This window comes from Myodes glareolus, chromosome 3 (assembly GCF_982192425.1).
Source record: "Myodes glareolus chromosome 3, mMyoGla1.1, whole genome shotgun sequence".
Taxonomy (NCBI): domain Eukaryota; kingdom Metazoa; phylum Chordata; class Mammalia; order Rodentia; family Cricetidae; genus Myodes; species Myodes glareolus.
The window spans coordinates 127554973-127571740 of NC_142028.1; the positions used below are offsets into that span (position 1 = coordinate 127554973).

Consider the following 16768-nt stretch of genomic DNA (forward strand, 5'->3'; position numbering starts at 1 on the left):
CTCTGCCCTGCCAGTCCTCTGCAGAATGGGGGCCTGAGGCAGAGATGCTGGTCTATCTGCCATGTCTTCAGGATGGGACCTGGCTCAACTTCTGTGTTTTGTTCTTGTTTTCAAAGACGGGTCTTGTGCCTCTATATGGCTCACCATGCAGCTGTGAATGATTCTGAACTTCTGACATTCCTTGCTCCACATTATACTGGGATGGTGTACCCACACTCCAGCGCCCAGTTGTGTTCACAATGCACGAGGGCTTGTGGAAGTGCCTTGTCAACTGAGCTATATCCCTGGCCGCAGGGCCCATCCACCTAATCCCATGACAGTGACAGTTCAGTGCTTGGAGGGGACACTCTGCAGAAATGCAGGTTCTACTTGGAAATTGCTTCTGGCTGAATGAGTAATAGAAAGAGGACTAAGTGGCCTGGGTGTCTAGAGAGGTGTCACCGTTAGTGTGATACTGTGATCCCCGAAGAACCTGACTGAACACGAGGACATGACTTCCCCAGTGTGGTTGAAGAGAAGATTTTTCTTGTCAACCAGAGGCATCTGGAAAAGTCTAGACTGAACAGGGCCATAAGAGGAGGGAAAACCAAGAGAGGAGCCGAGTACCAAGAGAGTACGTATCTGAAGAGAAACTGGAGGAAGGGTATCAAAGCCCAGCCCCTGGGCTGGAGAGGTCTAGTGTAGGGCGTGGGGTGAGGGGCTGGCAGGAGGTACAAGTACTAAGTAAACCTTGTTCCAGGTTTCTTCGGGACCTGACAGAACCCACATGTCTATCATGCCAAGACCCTGTCCTTGCCACTTTCCCAACATCGACTCCATTAACCCCACAGCAAGCGTGAGGTAAGGGGTCCCATCCTTTGTCCACCAGTGTGAAGTTTAGAGAGGCCCAGTGACTCACCCAATGTCACATAACTAAGACGTGGCAAAGCCAGGCTTGAACACAGGCAGAGTGACTGAGAGTCATTCTCAGGAGAACCACATAAGGAAGCCCACTGCGGGCATACACAGAAAGTGTCTGTGTGGCTGGGCCATGAGGTGAACCAATACGTGACAGCCATCTGCATGCCCAATGCCTAGACAGCAGGTGCAGAACCAAGCTGGTGCCCAGTGTGGTGTGGATAGTGGTCAGATATGGAGTTGAGATTCACAAGCAGAGAGATGAAGGAAAAGATTAACGGAGGAACATTAGGGGCAGGGTGCACAGGGCTTAGAGCAGGCGGGCAGAAGGGGCAGGGAGGAGCGCAGGGTAGGTGACACCAGCCCCAGGAGCTGTTAGCTGAGGCTGGTAGGCGGAAGGCAGCCAGGCTACCAGAGTTTGGGGTGCCATGAGGGACATGTAGGCACACACATCTGTAAATGTATGTGCATGTGTGTGCACATGAGACCAGAGTTTGGTTGATGCAGCCGGCCAGCTTGTACTGTACAGTCAAATTGTAGAACATTTCAAAAACTTCCCCCTAAAAATCCCTTCCCCCCTAGAGCCATGGATCCCACCTCCCCAGGGTACTGTATGTCTGTGAATACCCAGTATGTGGTGATCTTTGGACTGTCTCCTTCCACTTAGCATAATGCAGCCTGTGTCAGAACATTCGTTTTTATGACTAAATAATATACTGTCACACGGTGGTATTGCGTTGTTCGATTGGGCAGTTGTCATCCGTTAGCATCTTCCACTCTTTCTCTGTATACATTCCAGATGATGGATTAATTAGCTCTGCCGACCGTATTGTGTCTCACATCTTCCACTGTGTCTTCCCATGTGCCCTGATTAAGCCCCCTAAGCACAATCTGTAAGAGTTGTGTAATAATATCCCATCCCATGGCTGCATTATTGGCCTGACTGTTCCCTTGAAGTCAAGCATTTAGCTGTTTCTAATTGAAATAGGGTTTTTCCAAAAGAGCAACAAAATGAGAGAAACCTCAGAGGGACGTCACAGAGGAGCTTACGTCACATCCCAGCTTCTCCCTGCCTGCAGGCCGCAAAGGCTGGTGGGGGCCGCAAAGCCCAGTGGAGGGCAGGAGGGATTTAGCCCAAACAGCTAACAGGCTCTTTCCGGCATGGATGAGGGTATGTTTCCTGCTAAGCAGGAGGCAGGAGGCAGAGCAGGCTCCTCTTCCCCAAAACCTCAAAACAGGGAATTGCTTTTGAAAGATGAGAAAATGGCAGCTGGTTAAGCCATATACCCCCAGACCTTATACTTTTCTTCTGGAATCTTTTTACTTCTCATCTGTCCAAGTCAGTGTTCTACTGCTGTGAAGAGACTTCATGACCATGGCAACTCTTATAAAGGAAAACATTTAATTGGGGCTTGCTTACAGTTTCAGAGGTTTAGTCCATTGTCATCATGGTGGGGAGCATGGCGGCATGCAGACATACATGATGAAGAAGTAGCTATGTCCAGATTCACAGGCAACAGGAAGAGAGAAACTCGGGGCGTGGCATGGGTTTTTTAGACATCAGAGCCCACCCCCGAGTCACATACTTCCTCAACAGGCCACACCTCCTAATCCTTTCAAATTGTGCTGCTCTCTAGTGACCAAGATTTCAAATATACGAGTCTGTGGGTGCTAGCCTTATTCAAACCAGCACATCATCCTTGGCCACGTGATCTTTGTATGTAATACAAACTGAGGGTTTCAGCACCAGATGTATAAATTGACAACATGGCCGCAACAAAGTATGGTTAAGCTGAAACGTTTTATTGTAGATATGAGGGAGAGCACAGCCACAAGCATCTGGAAGAATCCAGAGCAGGGGGAGAAAGCCGTGGGCTGAACATGAGCAGCAGCTGGACTTGGCCAGGAGAGGATGAGGATGAAGACAGAGGGGCCAAGGGCCAGGACGGAGAGGGCGCAGAGCGGCCTGAGCGAGGACAGCAGGACCAAGGGCCAGGACAGAGAGGGCGCAGAGCGGCCTGAGCGAGGACAGCAGGGCCAAGGGCCAGGACGGAGAGGGCGCAGAATGGCCTGAGCGAGGACAGCAGGACCAAGGGCCAGGACGGAGAGGGCGCAGAGCGGCCTGAGCGAGGACAGCAGGGCTCTAGGAGAAAAGACGTGCCTGGACCCATGAGCTGGAGAAGTTCAGGGGAGGGTGGGCCGGAATGCCAGCATGCCCTTTGCTGTGCCATTTGTTCCTCTGCCAGTGGCAAAGGAAATGGCTCCTGTGGTAGAGGAGACCTGGCTTCACAAGTTCCTGAGGAGCTGGCGAGCTGGATTTTTCTCTGGATCTGACATACACAATTTGGAGATCATAGAAAATGAACTTGAAAGTCCCAGAATTTGCAACTCAGGACTCACACTGGAGAATAGGTGGGCATGTTTCTTCCCAGTTCTCTTTATGTAATGCAACTCTACATTGAGATGAGCAATGTTAGCAGCAATAAAAGCCCAAGTTCAGAAGTAATGTGTCCACTGTCCACCGGGACAGTTGTACCTCAGTCTTGGGGAAACTCCTTCCAGGTGTTTATGACTGCACAGAATATAATAAAAACACTCTAAGACTTTAGTAACAATGGACTAAAGTGCTGTGCCCTCCTTCCCAAAAATCTAGCACCGAGATCCTCCTCTGTTGGGAAAGCTGTCACAAAATGATAGCAAAACAGAAAGGTGCAGGTGTTACTATATAATCCTGAGGTGTGTTTGTGTATGTGTCTGTGTGTGTAACATGAGGGCCAGGCTGCTTGTTGGGGTTTCTGTCTTCCCCAGAACCCCAGCTATTTAGTCCCTGAGAAAAAAATCACACAGAGATCTCTATAACTTATAAAACTGATTGGCCCATTAGCTCCAGCCTTTTACTGGCTAACTCTCACATCTCGATTAACCCATTTTTCTGATCTATGTTAGCCATGTGGCTCAGTACCTTTTTCAGTAGGGCTGATTGGCCCATTTTCTCAGGCTTCCTGTCCACTCTTGTAGCCTGTATTAACCCATTATTCTGATCTATTTTAGCCATATGACTCTGTACCATTTCCAGCTGGCAGATCACATCCTGCTGCTTCGGTGGCCTGGACAGGAGTGGGAGGAATCAACTTCCTCCTTCCCAGAATTCTCCTGTTCTCCTTGCATCATTTCTACTTCCTGTCTTGTTTTCCCACCTATACTTTCTGCCTGACCAATCAGCATTTATTTAAAACATGATTGACAGAATACAGACAATTCTCCTGCACTGTGTGTGTGTGTGTGTGTGTGTGTGTGTGTGTGTGTGTGTGTGTGTTTGTGTTTGCAGGTGCTTGTAGATGTGCTCACATATGTGCTTGTGTAAGTGAAGGCCAGAGGTCAGTATCAAGGGTCTCCATTGATCACTCCCTCTTCACCTTTAAAAAACTATTTTTCTTAGAAGTTTATATATGAGTGCTGTATTTACGTCCTTTCCCCACCTCTTCTTCTCTCCTCTAACTCTTCCCTTGTATTCACACTCCTAAAATTCATGGCCATACTGTTGAGTTCATTTAATGGTGTGTGTGGGGGGGGAGGGGTGTTTTGTCCTGACTGGGATTAACTAACCCACCAGGGGGCTCATACCTGGAGAAGACTGATCCTCCATCTCTCAGAAGTCCTTAATTGCCTGTAACTCTTTGTTTGGGGTGAGTTTCCCCCCTCCCCCCATTCATGCTAGTATGCCAGCTGGTGTCATGAGACTGGTCTTGCTTGGGCAACCATACTTTGACTGGCTCACAATCACAACTGTGACTCCACCCCCAGGGAATGTGACACCCTCTTATGGACCTTTTGGGCACCCACACTCCATACACTTAACCCACACATAGACATATGATAAAAAATAAAAATAATAATAAATCTTTAAAAGAAAGTTTTATTGTTTTTGAGGCAGGAATTAGGTTTCATTTTTACACTGGGAAAAATACTAGAATAGTAATAATTTTGATACCAATGAATCTTAGTTTATCAGTTCTCAAACCAAAACAAATCACAGACAACAGCAATGAACCCTGAAAACATCTACACCCTAGTGCCCTGAACCCTTGAATGTTTAAGTTTATGTGGCCAGGGGAGTTAAGGTCCCGGTGGAATTCAGCTGCCACCCGTCTGCCCTTGAGTTGCCGATGATCCCAGATGAGCCTGCTGGTAGTGAGATGGGAACCAGGAAGAAGCCATGGAGTGTGGAGGTCTTGGCTTGAAGATGCTGCCTCTGTGGGTGGAGCAGCCGGGTGCTGTGAGCGGCCTCTAGAAGCTTAGATAAAGCAAGCTGGGTTCTCCCAACTCTGTAGAATGGAATGTGGCCTTTCTGGTGTTTTGCTTTTAGAGTAATGGGGTATGGGTTAGACTTCTGACCTCTAGGTCTGCAAAACTGGGGTCATGAATGTAGTACAGTGGCGTCATGCTTGACTTTGATTCCCAGCATCATTATATTGGTCATAGTTGCACACACCTGTAATTCCATCAAACCACAGTCATCCTCAGTTACCTAGAGACTTTGAGGTTTGAGTTACACGAGTTCAGGTCTCTCCCCGAACGCTCCCTCCCAAAAAGATCCAGCAAGATGGCTTAGCAGTTGAAAGCCATTTGCAGCTAAACCTTATGACTTGAGTTTAATCCCCAGAACCCGTGGTGAGATGAGAGCATTGACTCCAGCAAGCTGTGCTCTGCCCGCCAAGCATGCATTCTGGTACATGAGTGTGTGAACAGGAAGAAATAAATAAACATTTAGACGTTTTAAAGTGAAAGTGTGTGATGATGAAGCGGTGTTATTTTAAGCGGAGTTCTAATGGCTTGTTACAGCAGCTGCAGGTCACTCACAGAGCATGCTGCACATCCTGCCCCTGTTCTAGCTCAGGCCCTGGCTCCACTCTTCCCTACTCTGCGCCGTCCAGTGTCGGCCTCAGTGTGCTGCTCTCTTCCTGGTGACAGCTGGGTGAAATGCACTTGTAAGGACAGGACCACAGCCTTTCTAACTACCTAGCGCAGAAACAGTCTGTGCCTGAACTTGGAAGGCTTTTTCTTTCACAAGTGTTTTGCCTTGAAATAGTGTGGGGTGAAGAAGATGGCTCAGCAAGCAAAGTGTTTCTGCACAAGCAGACATGGGTTATAGCCACAGAAAACCTGAATGTCGCCAGCGAGGCTGCAATGCCAGCACTGGGGGACAGAGAGCAGGGAATCCAAGGAACTCACTGTCTAGCCATCTACAGAATGACATGCTCCATGCTCAGTGAGACTCCATCTCAGAGAGTACGGTGAGCACTTGCGGGAGACGCTGACATTGACCTCTGGTCTCCATGTGCACGTGCATGTGGATACTCAAACACACAACACTTAAGAACTCTCTAGGATTGTACAATTCACACTGCTGCATTTCCAAATATTTCTATGTGTTTTCGTCTCTGTCTCCTAACAGTGTCGACAGAGAGCTAAAGCAGGAAGTCCAGCCAGGGCCCTTCTGTCTTCAGTACTCTGTGTGTGTGTGTATTATATGTAGGCGTCGCCTGTGGCGCCTGCTGCACGCCCGCTTTTGTTATCTCTTACGTAAAAGGTAGTGAGCCGTAGGTGCCCTTAGCACTTGGCCTGTTGATGCACTACTCAGGAAATCGTGTCTGACATTTTTGGTTTGTTTTATAGCTATAGTTCTGCACATGATTTATTTGGCCATTCTTCTCTGTGTGAATATTTAGTTTGTTTTCTTTATTTTTGCAAGTACAAATGCTGGTGCAATGAGCGACCATGTGTTTATGTGGTTTTTTTTTTTTTTTTTAGAAGTATGTTTTCATGAGAAAATTCTGGAAAGGAGCTTCTAAGATACACCATCCTGAATTCCCAGTAGGACATGTGAGAGTCTGCTTGTTTCTCCAGTCTGGCAAGTGCCTGTTCAGTCTTTCTCCAGTGGGATGAGCTATAAATTATATCTTGGTATAGTTTTACTGTTCAGTTTTCCTATTATCAGTGAAGCTGTGGGGTTTTCATTGCTTAAGGGCCATTTTGTCATTTTTGTGATTTTATGTAAATCTTGCTATTAGAGTTTTGGATCCCCTCTCCCCACCACACACAGACACACACAATTTAAGCATTCTTTGGCCTTTCCTGGATATATATTATACACATTTCTGCCTCATGCAGTTATAGAGGTGGGTAAGTGCCAGGTTAGTGTGGTTGACTGATTTGGCTCCTGGTGAGTCTGATTCTGTGGCTGGCTTATCCCCAAGTCCCCATGTGGCCAAGAAGGGATTCTATTGTCTCTTTATCTTCCTAGAAGGGCACCTTTGGATGAGGGCCCCACCCTTCAGACCTCCCTAACTTTAGGCTCTGTATTCTTCATGGTTTGAATGTAAAATTCTAGTCCCATTCCCTGTCCCATTTCTGCTGTCTGTTCTGTTATGATGTAAGGAGGAGGCTGTCCTGGCTGCACACTCCTGCCACCGTGAAGCTGTCCGCTGCCATGCCTTCTCCTCTAAGGTGGACTGTGCCCCCAGACTCTGTAGTGGTATGGCTTCCATAGACTCAGGCTATGGCCTCTGTTCTTCCCTATAAGATGTCTGACCTCTAGGTCTGCAGAACTGAGGTCAGGGAAGTAGTTCAGTGGCATAGTCCTTGCCGAGGATGCAGGCCCTGGCTGTGATTCCCAGCACTGCTACACCTGTCATGGTGGTCACACCTCTAATTCCTGCAGTCCCGGATCATCCTCAGATACCGTAATTTTTATTTATTTTTTAAAATCTAAAGATAAAAACTGCCTTCCTGGGAGCATAGGCTTGTAATTACAGCTACTCTGGAGGATGAAGCAAGAAGATTTCATGTTCAGCCTGGCCCACATAGCAAATTCCAACCAGCCTGGGCAGCTTAGAGAAACTATATTTCCAGAGGTAGGGCGCTTGCCTAGCATGCATGAGTATCTGGGTTCAGTGCTCAGTACTTTAAAAAAAAGGTAATTAATTAATTGAAAATAATTTAATTTTAAAATAGTAAACATATTATTATTTATACTTTAAAATATTTCCGACTAATACAATTATTTTGTTGTTTTTTTGTTTTTTGAGAAAGGATTTCTCTGTGTGGTCCTGGCCATCTTGGAACTCTCTCTCTATGTAGACCAGGCTAACCTCAAACTCACAGAGAGCTTCACCTGCCTCTGCCTCCTAAATGCTGGGATTGAAGATGTGCGCTACCACCACTACCTGTCTAATTAATTTATTTTGAAAAACTACTACGTTTATTTTAAGGGGTAAGATTTAGAGAAAACTGGGCCTGCAGTACAGAGCTATGCGGTGCTCCTTCCCTGCAGGGACGTGGAGTTTCACCTCCAGCCCTTACTTCTCGCCTGTTTCAGTTTCTGTGGCACGGGAAGTGCAGCCCAGGGCCTCCTGCATGGGAACAGATGCTCGAGTGCCTTCCAGTGTGGTCCCCTCCCTTCCCCAGCTTCCAAGCCCCTCTGATCATCTCATTGTCTGTCTCCAACTTCCTGTCTGTCTACAGTGTCTCAGAGTTGGAAGCACACTACACACCGTACAGCCTCTTCCTTTGACACATTGTTTTCTAACATATTTGTTGAGACACAGCGTCACACATTGCTGAGAGGGTCAGCACAACAGTTCTGCATGGGCGTACCACCTGCCATGACCAGCCTGGGGAAATAACACTTCCATCTGCTCAGACGTGCTGGGGACCTTGGTGACTCCTCTGCTGTTCTTTAGTAGACCAAGGACTGCTCTAAGCAGTAATGACTGTGCCACAACTCTGCAGTGAAGGTGGAAGGCCCTTCAAGTATGATTTTATTTTTTCACATGAACTTTCATGTTAACTCCTGATGAACTCGGGCTGCAGTTTTTACTAGGTTGCCTTTGCAAAGAGCTGCGAACGGGCAGTGCCCAACCCTCCAGCACAGAATTCCTGTCTTTGAAGTAGAATGGCTCCAAGTCTTCTTCATATGGTACTTCTTACCTGTTCTTAAAGATTTGTCTCTGTTGATATTACAAGTGAGATTTCCTCCTCCTGTTGCATCTTCTGACTGGTCACTATTTGTCTGTGAAGGCTGTGGACTTGAACTTGAGAACTGAGAATCCATTGAGAATTCCAATGTGAGTCCGCATCTGGGTCAGTTGCCCCAGAAGACTGGAAGTCCAGGCCCCCACACCTCCTACTCCAGATTTTGCCCTTCCTTCCTTCCTTCCTTCCTTCCTTCCTTCCTTCCTTCCTTCCTTCCTTCCCTCCCTCCCTCCCTCCCTCCTTCCTTCCTTCCTTTTTCCTTCTTCTCTTCCCTTCCTTTCTCCCTCCATACATGTGTGTGAATGCAGGCACACACATACCTGTGTATATGGAATCCAGAGGATAAATGGAGTCTCCCACTTTGTTTTGAGGCAGGGTCTCTCTTGTTTCTGCCACTTTGGTGTGTACTTTAGGCTACCTGGCCAGAGATCTTACCGGGAATTCCTGCCTCTCCTTCTCCATTTTCTTTGCACGCCACCACATCCAGCTTTTTGTGTGAGTTCCAGAGCTTGAACTCAAGTTGACAGGCTTGGGTAGCGAGCACTTTTACCCACTGAGCCATCTCCCAGCCCCCCAGTTTCCTTTCTTGTAGAATAAGGTGATTCACAATAAATTCCGTTTCTCAGAACCCTGTCTGTGCTTCCAGCAAAAACAAACTTATGATCTGTCTTTCTGCCTCTACCATCTTTGTGATTGAGAATTCAGCTACTCTTCCCTGCTTCACTCTGTGGAGCTGGGCTTCAGGTCCCTGTCTCTCACAGGTCCAGGCCTTGTCAAACCCAACATTTCCACAACAGGAAAATGTCCCATGCTTGTCTGCAGGAGCCCAAGGCCTGGATCTGACTCTCATTTCTCAGTTCATGTAGCTGCCCATCCCAGGGCTCTGTTGAGCATTTTTTGGGTGGTACCATCCCAAAGGTGCAGGACCCTGGCTTTGAACTCTCCCATCCAGCGTGACCAGACGGCGACAGGAACTAGGAGGATGTCAGTGACTCCTGTCTCCGAGGCAGTGCTGTTTGAGCAGGCGGGCTCGGGTGAAGAGTAGAGGGCAGAGGGCCTGGAACAGAGGACCAGCATGTAGTCTTGAGGAACAAGAGTTCTGTGTGTTAACCAATAGAGAGCTAGCAAGTAGAGCGTGTTAACCAATAGAGAGCTAGCAAGTAGAGCGTGTTAACCAATAGAGAGCTAGCAAGTAGAACGTGTTAACCAATAGAGAGCTAGCAAGTAGAGAGTGTTAACCAATAGAGAGCTAACCAGTAGAGCATGTTAACCAATAGAAAGCTAGCAAGTAGAGCATGTTAACCAATAGAGAGCTAGCAAGCAGAGCGTGCTAACCAATAGAAAGCTAGCAAGTAGAGCGTGCTAACCAATAGAAAGCTAGAAGTAGAGTGCTACTGAAAGACCGAGGTGGGAACTGCAGAACGGAATACCAGCTAAGATTCATGTGGAGTCAGGAACGTGTGGCACAGAGCACTATTAAGGAAGGAGTGGCACGATCACTTAGGGACAGCGTTACAGGTGGGTGAGGTTGGAGCCCCAGGGCCGGCCTTAGACACACTGTAACTGCATTCAGAGTGAAGCTGGTGCCCTGTGGGGAAAACAAACCTCCATACAGCAGCCAGTGGGTTAGGAGGCCAGGGCTTGGGAGCTGGGGAGCCTGGTGGAAAAGCAGGCTCACAGAAAGACCCTGGGGAAGGGCTTGGTTGGAAGAGCTCAGTTTATTAAAGCAGTCATTGTTAACGGGTGGTCAAAGAAGTAAAGACTCTGTGCTGGGGACTGGCTTTCAGTTTTCTTAATTTTAATTAATTTAAAGGTAAATGCTGGGATGAACTAGGAGGAGAAGAGGAAGGGGGAGGCTATTCCAATTATATTGTATGAAAAAAGAATCTATGTTTAATAAAAGTGAAAAAAATTAAACCATAAATGCAGCAGTTACCTTTAGAGCATGCCGTGGTGTTCCTGTCCAGTGTGATGAGGTCAGATGCCCAAGTCGACAGAGCTGCAGTGTTCCATGGCCTGATGGTCCACTGGGGTAGGAGTCATCCGTCTGGGGCCGTCCTGCTCTGCCACCGGCATGCTGGGCATTCTTGGACAAGTGCTTTTACCTTTCTGATCTTCACTGCTCTCATCTAGAAAAGAGGAACCCTTATCTGATATTTACTTGTCTAGGGTGGTGGGCTTAAGGTCAAAGCTGAACAAAGTGGGCGGCTGACCCCAGTCGGACACTCACCAGTTCAATGTGGGTTAGTCTCTGGAAAGACCCTAGGAATGACCTCAAGGCACAAGCTCTGACTTTGATCCATTCTGACTGTGGGTGAGTCCATCCCCACGTCTGATCTCAGGTTTCTCATGATGCCCTGAAGCCTTAGATCAGGCCTCCACATGGAGACTACAGATCTGCCAATGTTGCAAGAAGGGAGCAGGTGCCACAAGCTGGAATTGAGCCTGAATGGACTTTGCCGTACCACCCACTGCCTTTTCGGTAGATTCTGCTTGGGCAGAATCCAGGTTAATAGAGGCTCAACGTGTGACCAGCCCCTTCCATCCTGGTCCTTACCCCTACCCCAACTTCACACTGACCCCAGTCTTTCATTTAAGTACGGGCAAGGTTTGCCGACTTCCGAACTGTTGGGAAAAGCTGATGTTGTCTCATTAAAACTGCATTGTTCACTTGTAGTGAAAGGGGTGGGCGGGGTGGGGGCCATTAAACTTTTATACCTTACATGGAAAACTATTAAAGATTCATAATTGCAATAAAACTCCTTAATAGAATGGGGATGCTAACTGTGGTGACACTGTAATCAGCTGGGCCTCATTTGGGGCCCCAAAGTCTGCTGGTAGAGCCCCAGAGGGTTCCACGAGACCTTTCAGCCCTGGGAAGGATAAGGGGCTGGAAGCAGGAAGTCCTTGGTTCCTTTCCCTGCCTGTCCCAAGATGACGATCCTGTCTCTCTCTGCTCTGCATGAGGGATGGAGTTCTTGGCAAGCTTCTTTGCCGACAACCTTTGCTAAGGGAGCTCAGAGCCTCTGTTACCCACCCCAGCTTCTCGCTTCTCTTTCTTCAAGCCCTATCATCAGCGTGCATAGAGTCACTATGGGTCGTGAAGCCCAGGAGAGACAGGCTGGTTTGTTTCTTTGTGATGGTGCCTTGTCAGCCCAGCCCAGCCTGAAACTGGTGATGCTCCTGCCTCAGTGCCCAGGCACTGGTTGCATGTGTGCTTCACTGGCTCTAGCATGTCTCTATGTCTTCTCTCCTCCTCCTTTTTTGAAATTTTGAGTAAAAACTTTTATGAGATCATTATCATTTAGAAGGCCTTTGAGAAGGTTATTTACACTAATGAACATTTTTCACAGCCTGAAAAAAAAATTATGTTTCTGCTGATGACTCCCTTTCTACACAGAAGCACAAGAAACCCCCATCATAGCTTCTGGTTAGTTCAAATATTGCAAATCCATAAAGGAGGCTGTGTGTGTGTGTGCGTGTGGGTGTGCGTGCGTGCGTGCGTGCGTGCGTGTGTGTGTGAGTGTGTGTGTGTGTAGATGGACGAGAAACATTCTTGTGAGAGGCCCCTCATAGTATGTCTTCTCAGCACTCCATCGAGGCTGGGGGCACAAGGCCACATCTCCAGTCTTGTTACATTCACTTCTGGGTGGAAGCCAAAATGTCTGTAAATTGAGATGACAATGGGAACTTGAGGGTGGGCAGTGTCGCGAGATGGTCAGCTGATGCTGGAGGCAGAAGAGGTGGGGACGGTGTGAGGAACTCAGAGAGACAGAATGGCCGGGTTTAGTCGGTGAGCGAGTGGTGAGGGCGTCGGCGTAAGTAGGAGTCTGCAGAAACACAACTCACACATACTGAGTGCTGACGGTACATAGGCTCTCCTCTGTATGTCCATCCTGTGTTTGCTGAGCACCTACTATGTGCTATTTGAAGTATGGGAGACACAGTGTGGGCATGCTAATTCCCTCAGGAGTAACAAGCAATATTTTCTGAGTTTTCCAGAGGAGGTAACTGGGAAATGAGGTAACTCATATGCGTAGCGGGTAAATGGCAGAATCTGGAGTTGGGTCCAGACTCCAAGGTCCCCTTCAAAAAACCCTGTTCCCCATGGTCTGTTACATAGCAGTCAGGGTGGCCCAATCACCAGGGTGTTGTTCCCAATTTGAGGGTATAGGCTAAGAACCATGGAAATAATTTTCTCAGGTCCCTTGGAGGCTGCATGAGCCACCCTGCTGCCTCTGAGGGCCTCCCTCGTTCCTGTATGGGCCCCACATTGTAAAGTGTGAATCCTGCCTCCTGGTGTCCTGATTCAGAGGAAAGTAATGTCCTGTCCCTGCCTGTGTGTCTCATTTTCTCAGAGCACTAGAACATAGCCTGCCACTGGTGGCCTGGAGGTGATGGAGCAGGTCTCCCTACGCCGTGAAATGAACAGCATTCCTATGGCCCAGCCCCCCTCCTTTATCAGAGTCCCAAAGAGGGTAGCCATGGTGACCAATAAAATAAAACTGCCTTCCCTCACTTATCCTTCACCATCCTCCTGTCAAGTACTCACCACAAGCCAAGCAATATTAAATGCTCCATCACATTGCCCCATGGACCAGGGTTAAGAGCACCCTGCACTGGTTCCATTGTTACCCATGTCCTTGCCGAGCCTCAGTTTCTCCATGTGTAGGTTCAGGTTATTTTGACCCTTTCTTTCCAGCTTGGTTATACACACATCTCACTCTGGACTGGGAAGAAAGACTCACATCTCAATGGACAGAGCTCCTGGCTTTTCTCTGAAAGGGTGAGGGTAATCTTCAACTTCTTAATACAAGGTGAAAGCAATGGAAGGCGGAACTCCCCCCTGCTCACCACTGTCTAACACCCCTGCCACTGGGCTGATAAAGGTAGAGCCTGAGAGAGTGGGCGTGGTGCTGCTCATTCGTTCATTCTTGGTGTGACTTTGGTGTCTCTGAACTGATCTGTTCTGTTTCGAAGGAAACAGATGCAGAGCCATGAAGAGCCTTATGTTTCTGTCTCTGTTTGGGGAATCTCATGCTCAGCCAGGGAACGGCTAGAACACCCTGTGAGAACACTGAAACTTGGGCATACTTGAGAGAGTGGTGCAGCCCACTTGGCTCCTGTGCTGTTGTTGCCAGACTCCTACAGGAAGACTCTAGTGTGGACACAACCCACCCCTGGAGCACCCTGAGTGAGGCACACGAGCAGTCAGTGTCTGAACTGACAGAACTTCTGGGCACATGAAGCTCGGTCACAGTTGCTGTTCTACTGCTGTGAGAGACACCAGCTTTTAGAAGACAGCATCTAATTGGGGACTGGCTTACAGTTTCAAACGGTGTGATCATCATGACTGGGAGCATGGCAGCAGGCGGGCTCGGCATTGGAGCAGTAGCTGAGAGCTTATATAAGATGCTTAAGTTGCAGGCAGAGAAAGACTGGGTCTGCTGTGAGCATCTTAAACCTCAAAGGCCTCCCTTAGTGATACACCTCCTTCAACAAAGCCATGCCTGTTCCAACAAGGCCACACCTCCTTTTCCTTCCCAAATAATTCCACTGTCTGGAGACCAAGCATTCAAACATGAGCCTATGGGGGCCATTCTCATTCGAACCAGCACACATTCCTACTGTTAGAGGGTTAGAGGGTGCCTTGGACCAGATCAGATGCTGGGGAAGGCATCGTGGAGGGGACAACTGTAACCCTCAAACATGGTAGTTTTCAGCCTAGCCCTGGAGAAAGAAGCCAAAAGGGGATGAGGGAACTGGGCTCGCAGGCCTCCATCTGGGTGACCTGTGCCCTATTCCAGCACCCTGCTGTTCTCCACCCAGATGACAGGGAAGCCCTGTCACCTCAGCCTCCTCCCACAGGGATAGGCTTACTCAGCAGCCCTAAGGAGCGGGCTCTGCCTGTCAATCTGAGATTCCAGCACATAGATACCAGGACTTAGTTGAGCCTGCACTGTGCTGGACTGCTCACAGACTGTAGAAATGGTATGGTCTGAGTCCAAGCCAGGGGGAGGACTGACGTTCAGAGCCACAATAGCCCATGAGCAGCCTGGGCCCATAGGTGTGACCTCTACACCTGCCAGGCCCAAGCAGTAACCACCAGGGCCCTCCCTGTAGGTGTCTCACATCAGCACAAGGGCACTGCGAGGTCTTGCATGGTGGCCCCGTGTTATGAGTGTGTAAGGACAAAACCTAGATGAGTCTGTTAGGACAAAACCTAGATGAGTCTGTTAGGACAAAACCTAGATGAGTCTGTTAGGACAAAACCTAGATGAGTCTGTTAGGACAAAACCTAGATGAGTGTGTAAGGACAAAACCTAGATGAGTTGTTTAGGACAGAGAACTGCAATCCTGAGTGTCATTTACTTGCAGACCTCCAAGTAAGGCCAGAAGGCCCACTCAGTAGCGCTCGCAACACCCTGGATAGCGGAGCCATTTATCCATCATTCTAAGGATTTGCCACTTATCTGAAGCTCCCATTTAACAAGGTGATCCGTGGTGTTTTATCTGGCTTCCAGTCCAGACTCACATGCCTATGAATGGGCTTATTCTTCCTGGCCATCCCCTGGTGGGATTCAGAGCCAGGCTCTCAGAAGCGTGCCTGGACACTGCTGCTCCCCCAGACAAGTACCTTTAATTAAACTGTGTGCTGTAGTAAAGTATGCGGAAAGGAAGATTAAAAGTCAGAGCTGCAGAGGGACACTTAAGAAAACGAAACACAGGAATATAAGAGGTACAGCCTTGGCTGTGGCTCCCATGGCAGGCTCCGGAACAGTGTATGACATGCAGGGTGCCTCCTGACAGGCCCCGGGCTAGCGACCATGGATGGAGGTCACTTCCCCCTCTGTGTACAGGAAGGCTAGTGCATGAGCAATTCTCCTGTGCTGGGCTCAACCACCAGACTTCAGAGTAGCCAAGAGAGGTGGGCCAAGGCAGAACAAACCACCACGAGAAAACTGCTGAGCACTTGCTGGCAACACCTTAAGGCCATGTTGGGCCTTGTTCCTCTTTCTTTATTGGGAACCCAGGGGGCTATCTACATTCTCAGTGCTCAGTCTTCTAACTAGGGAGGCCATTGGCAAGGGAGTGAGATTTGTCATTGTGGGTGGTGCCAGAGTTTGGTGGTGTATATAGACAGGCTGGGATAGCTAGACATTTGAAGGAGGGCAATCCTAGGCCAAGGCCCAGTTCACGTCCACTGGAGGAAAATGGGGCGTGAAAGCTACTGGGAGGGAGACAGGTTGTGGGGCTATGTTCTCTGGCATGGAAATAGCAGGGACAGGATTGGAACCTGGGTCTGATGGTCTCTGAAGCCCTTAACCACGTTTACAGTCTCCTGCATGATGACTGTGGCCCACAGAGATGAAATGTTGACTCAGGAGCCACCCGATGAGCAGGTGGAGACCCAAGAGAGCGGCCACCGTGGGTGGAGAAAGGGGAAGAAGCTGGTGTTTGGGTCAGAGTCAAGGTCCCGCTGTTGCAGGCAGAGCTAAGGAAAGTGGCTTTGGGGTAGGCTGGGTTGGAATCCAAGCCCTGTGGTCCTCTAGCAGGGAGAAGAACAAAGGGGCCTTGGGCCAGACTGACCCAGGTTTTCTATGCAGTTCCCCTCAGGAGTGCTGTGACCACACACTGTGGGGAGCATTCTAATGTCCTTTCCTGAGGGGGCTGTGACCACACACTGTGGGGAGCATCCTAGTGTCCTTTCCTGAGGGGGCTGTGACCACACACTGAGGGGAGCATCCTATTGTCCTTTCCTGAGGGGGCTGTGACCACACACTGAGGGGAACACCCTATTGTCTACCTTTCCTGAGGGGCTGTGACCACACACTGT

At 48.8% G+C, this 16768-nt stretch overlaps 1 protein-coding gene across 7 annotated transcripts in view; it reads left to right on the forward strand.

The window, feature by feature from the left end:
• Whrn (whirlin) overlaps positions 1-16768 on the forward strand; it is an 80400-nt gene that overhangs the window by 41965 nt on the left and 21667 nt on the right. For 3 of the 7 annotated variants that reach the window (XM_087904951.1, XM_087904950.1, XM_087904952.1), the window contains exon 4: positions 6709-6780. The exons of the other annotated variants lie outside the window; for them this stretch is intronic. In XM_087904951.1, the coding sequence (XP_087761077.1) occupies positions 6709-6780 (72 nt within the window). The remainder of the gene's footprint in view (positions 1-6708; positions 6781-16768) is intronic. 7 annotated transcript variants of the gene reach the window in all.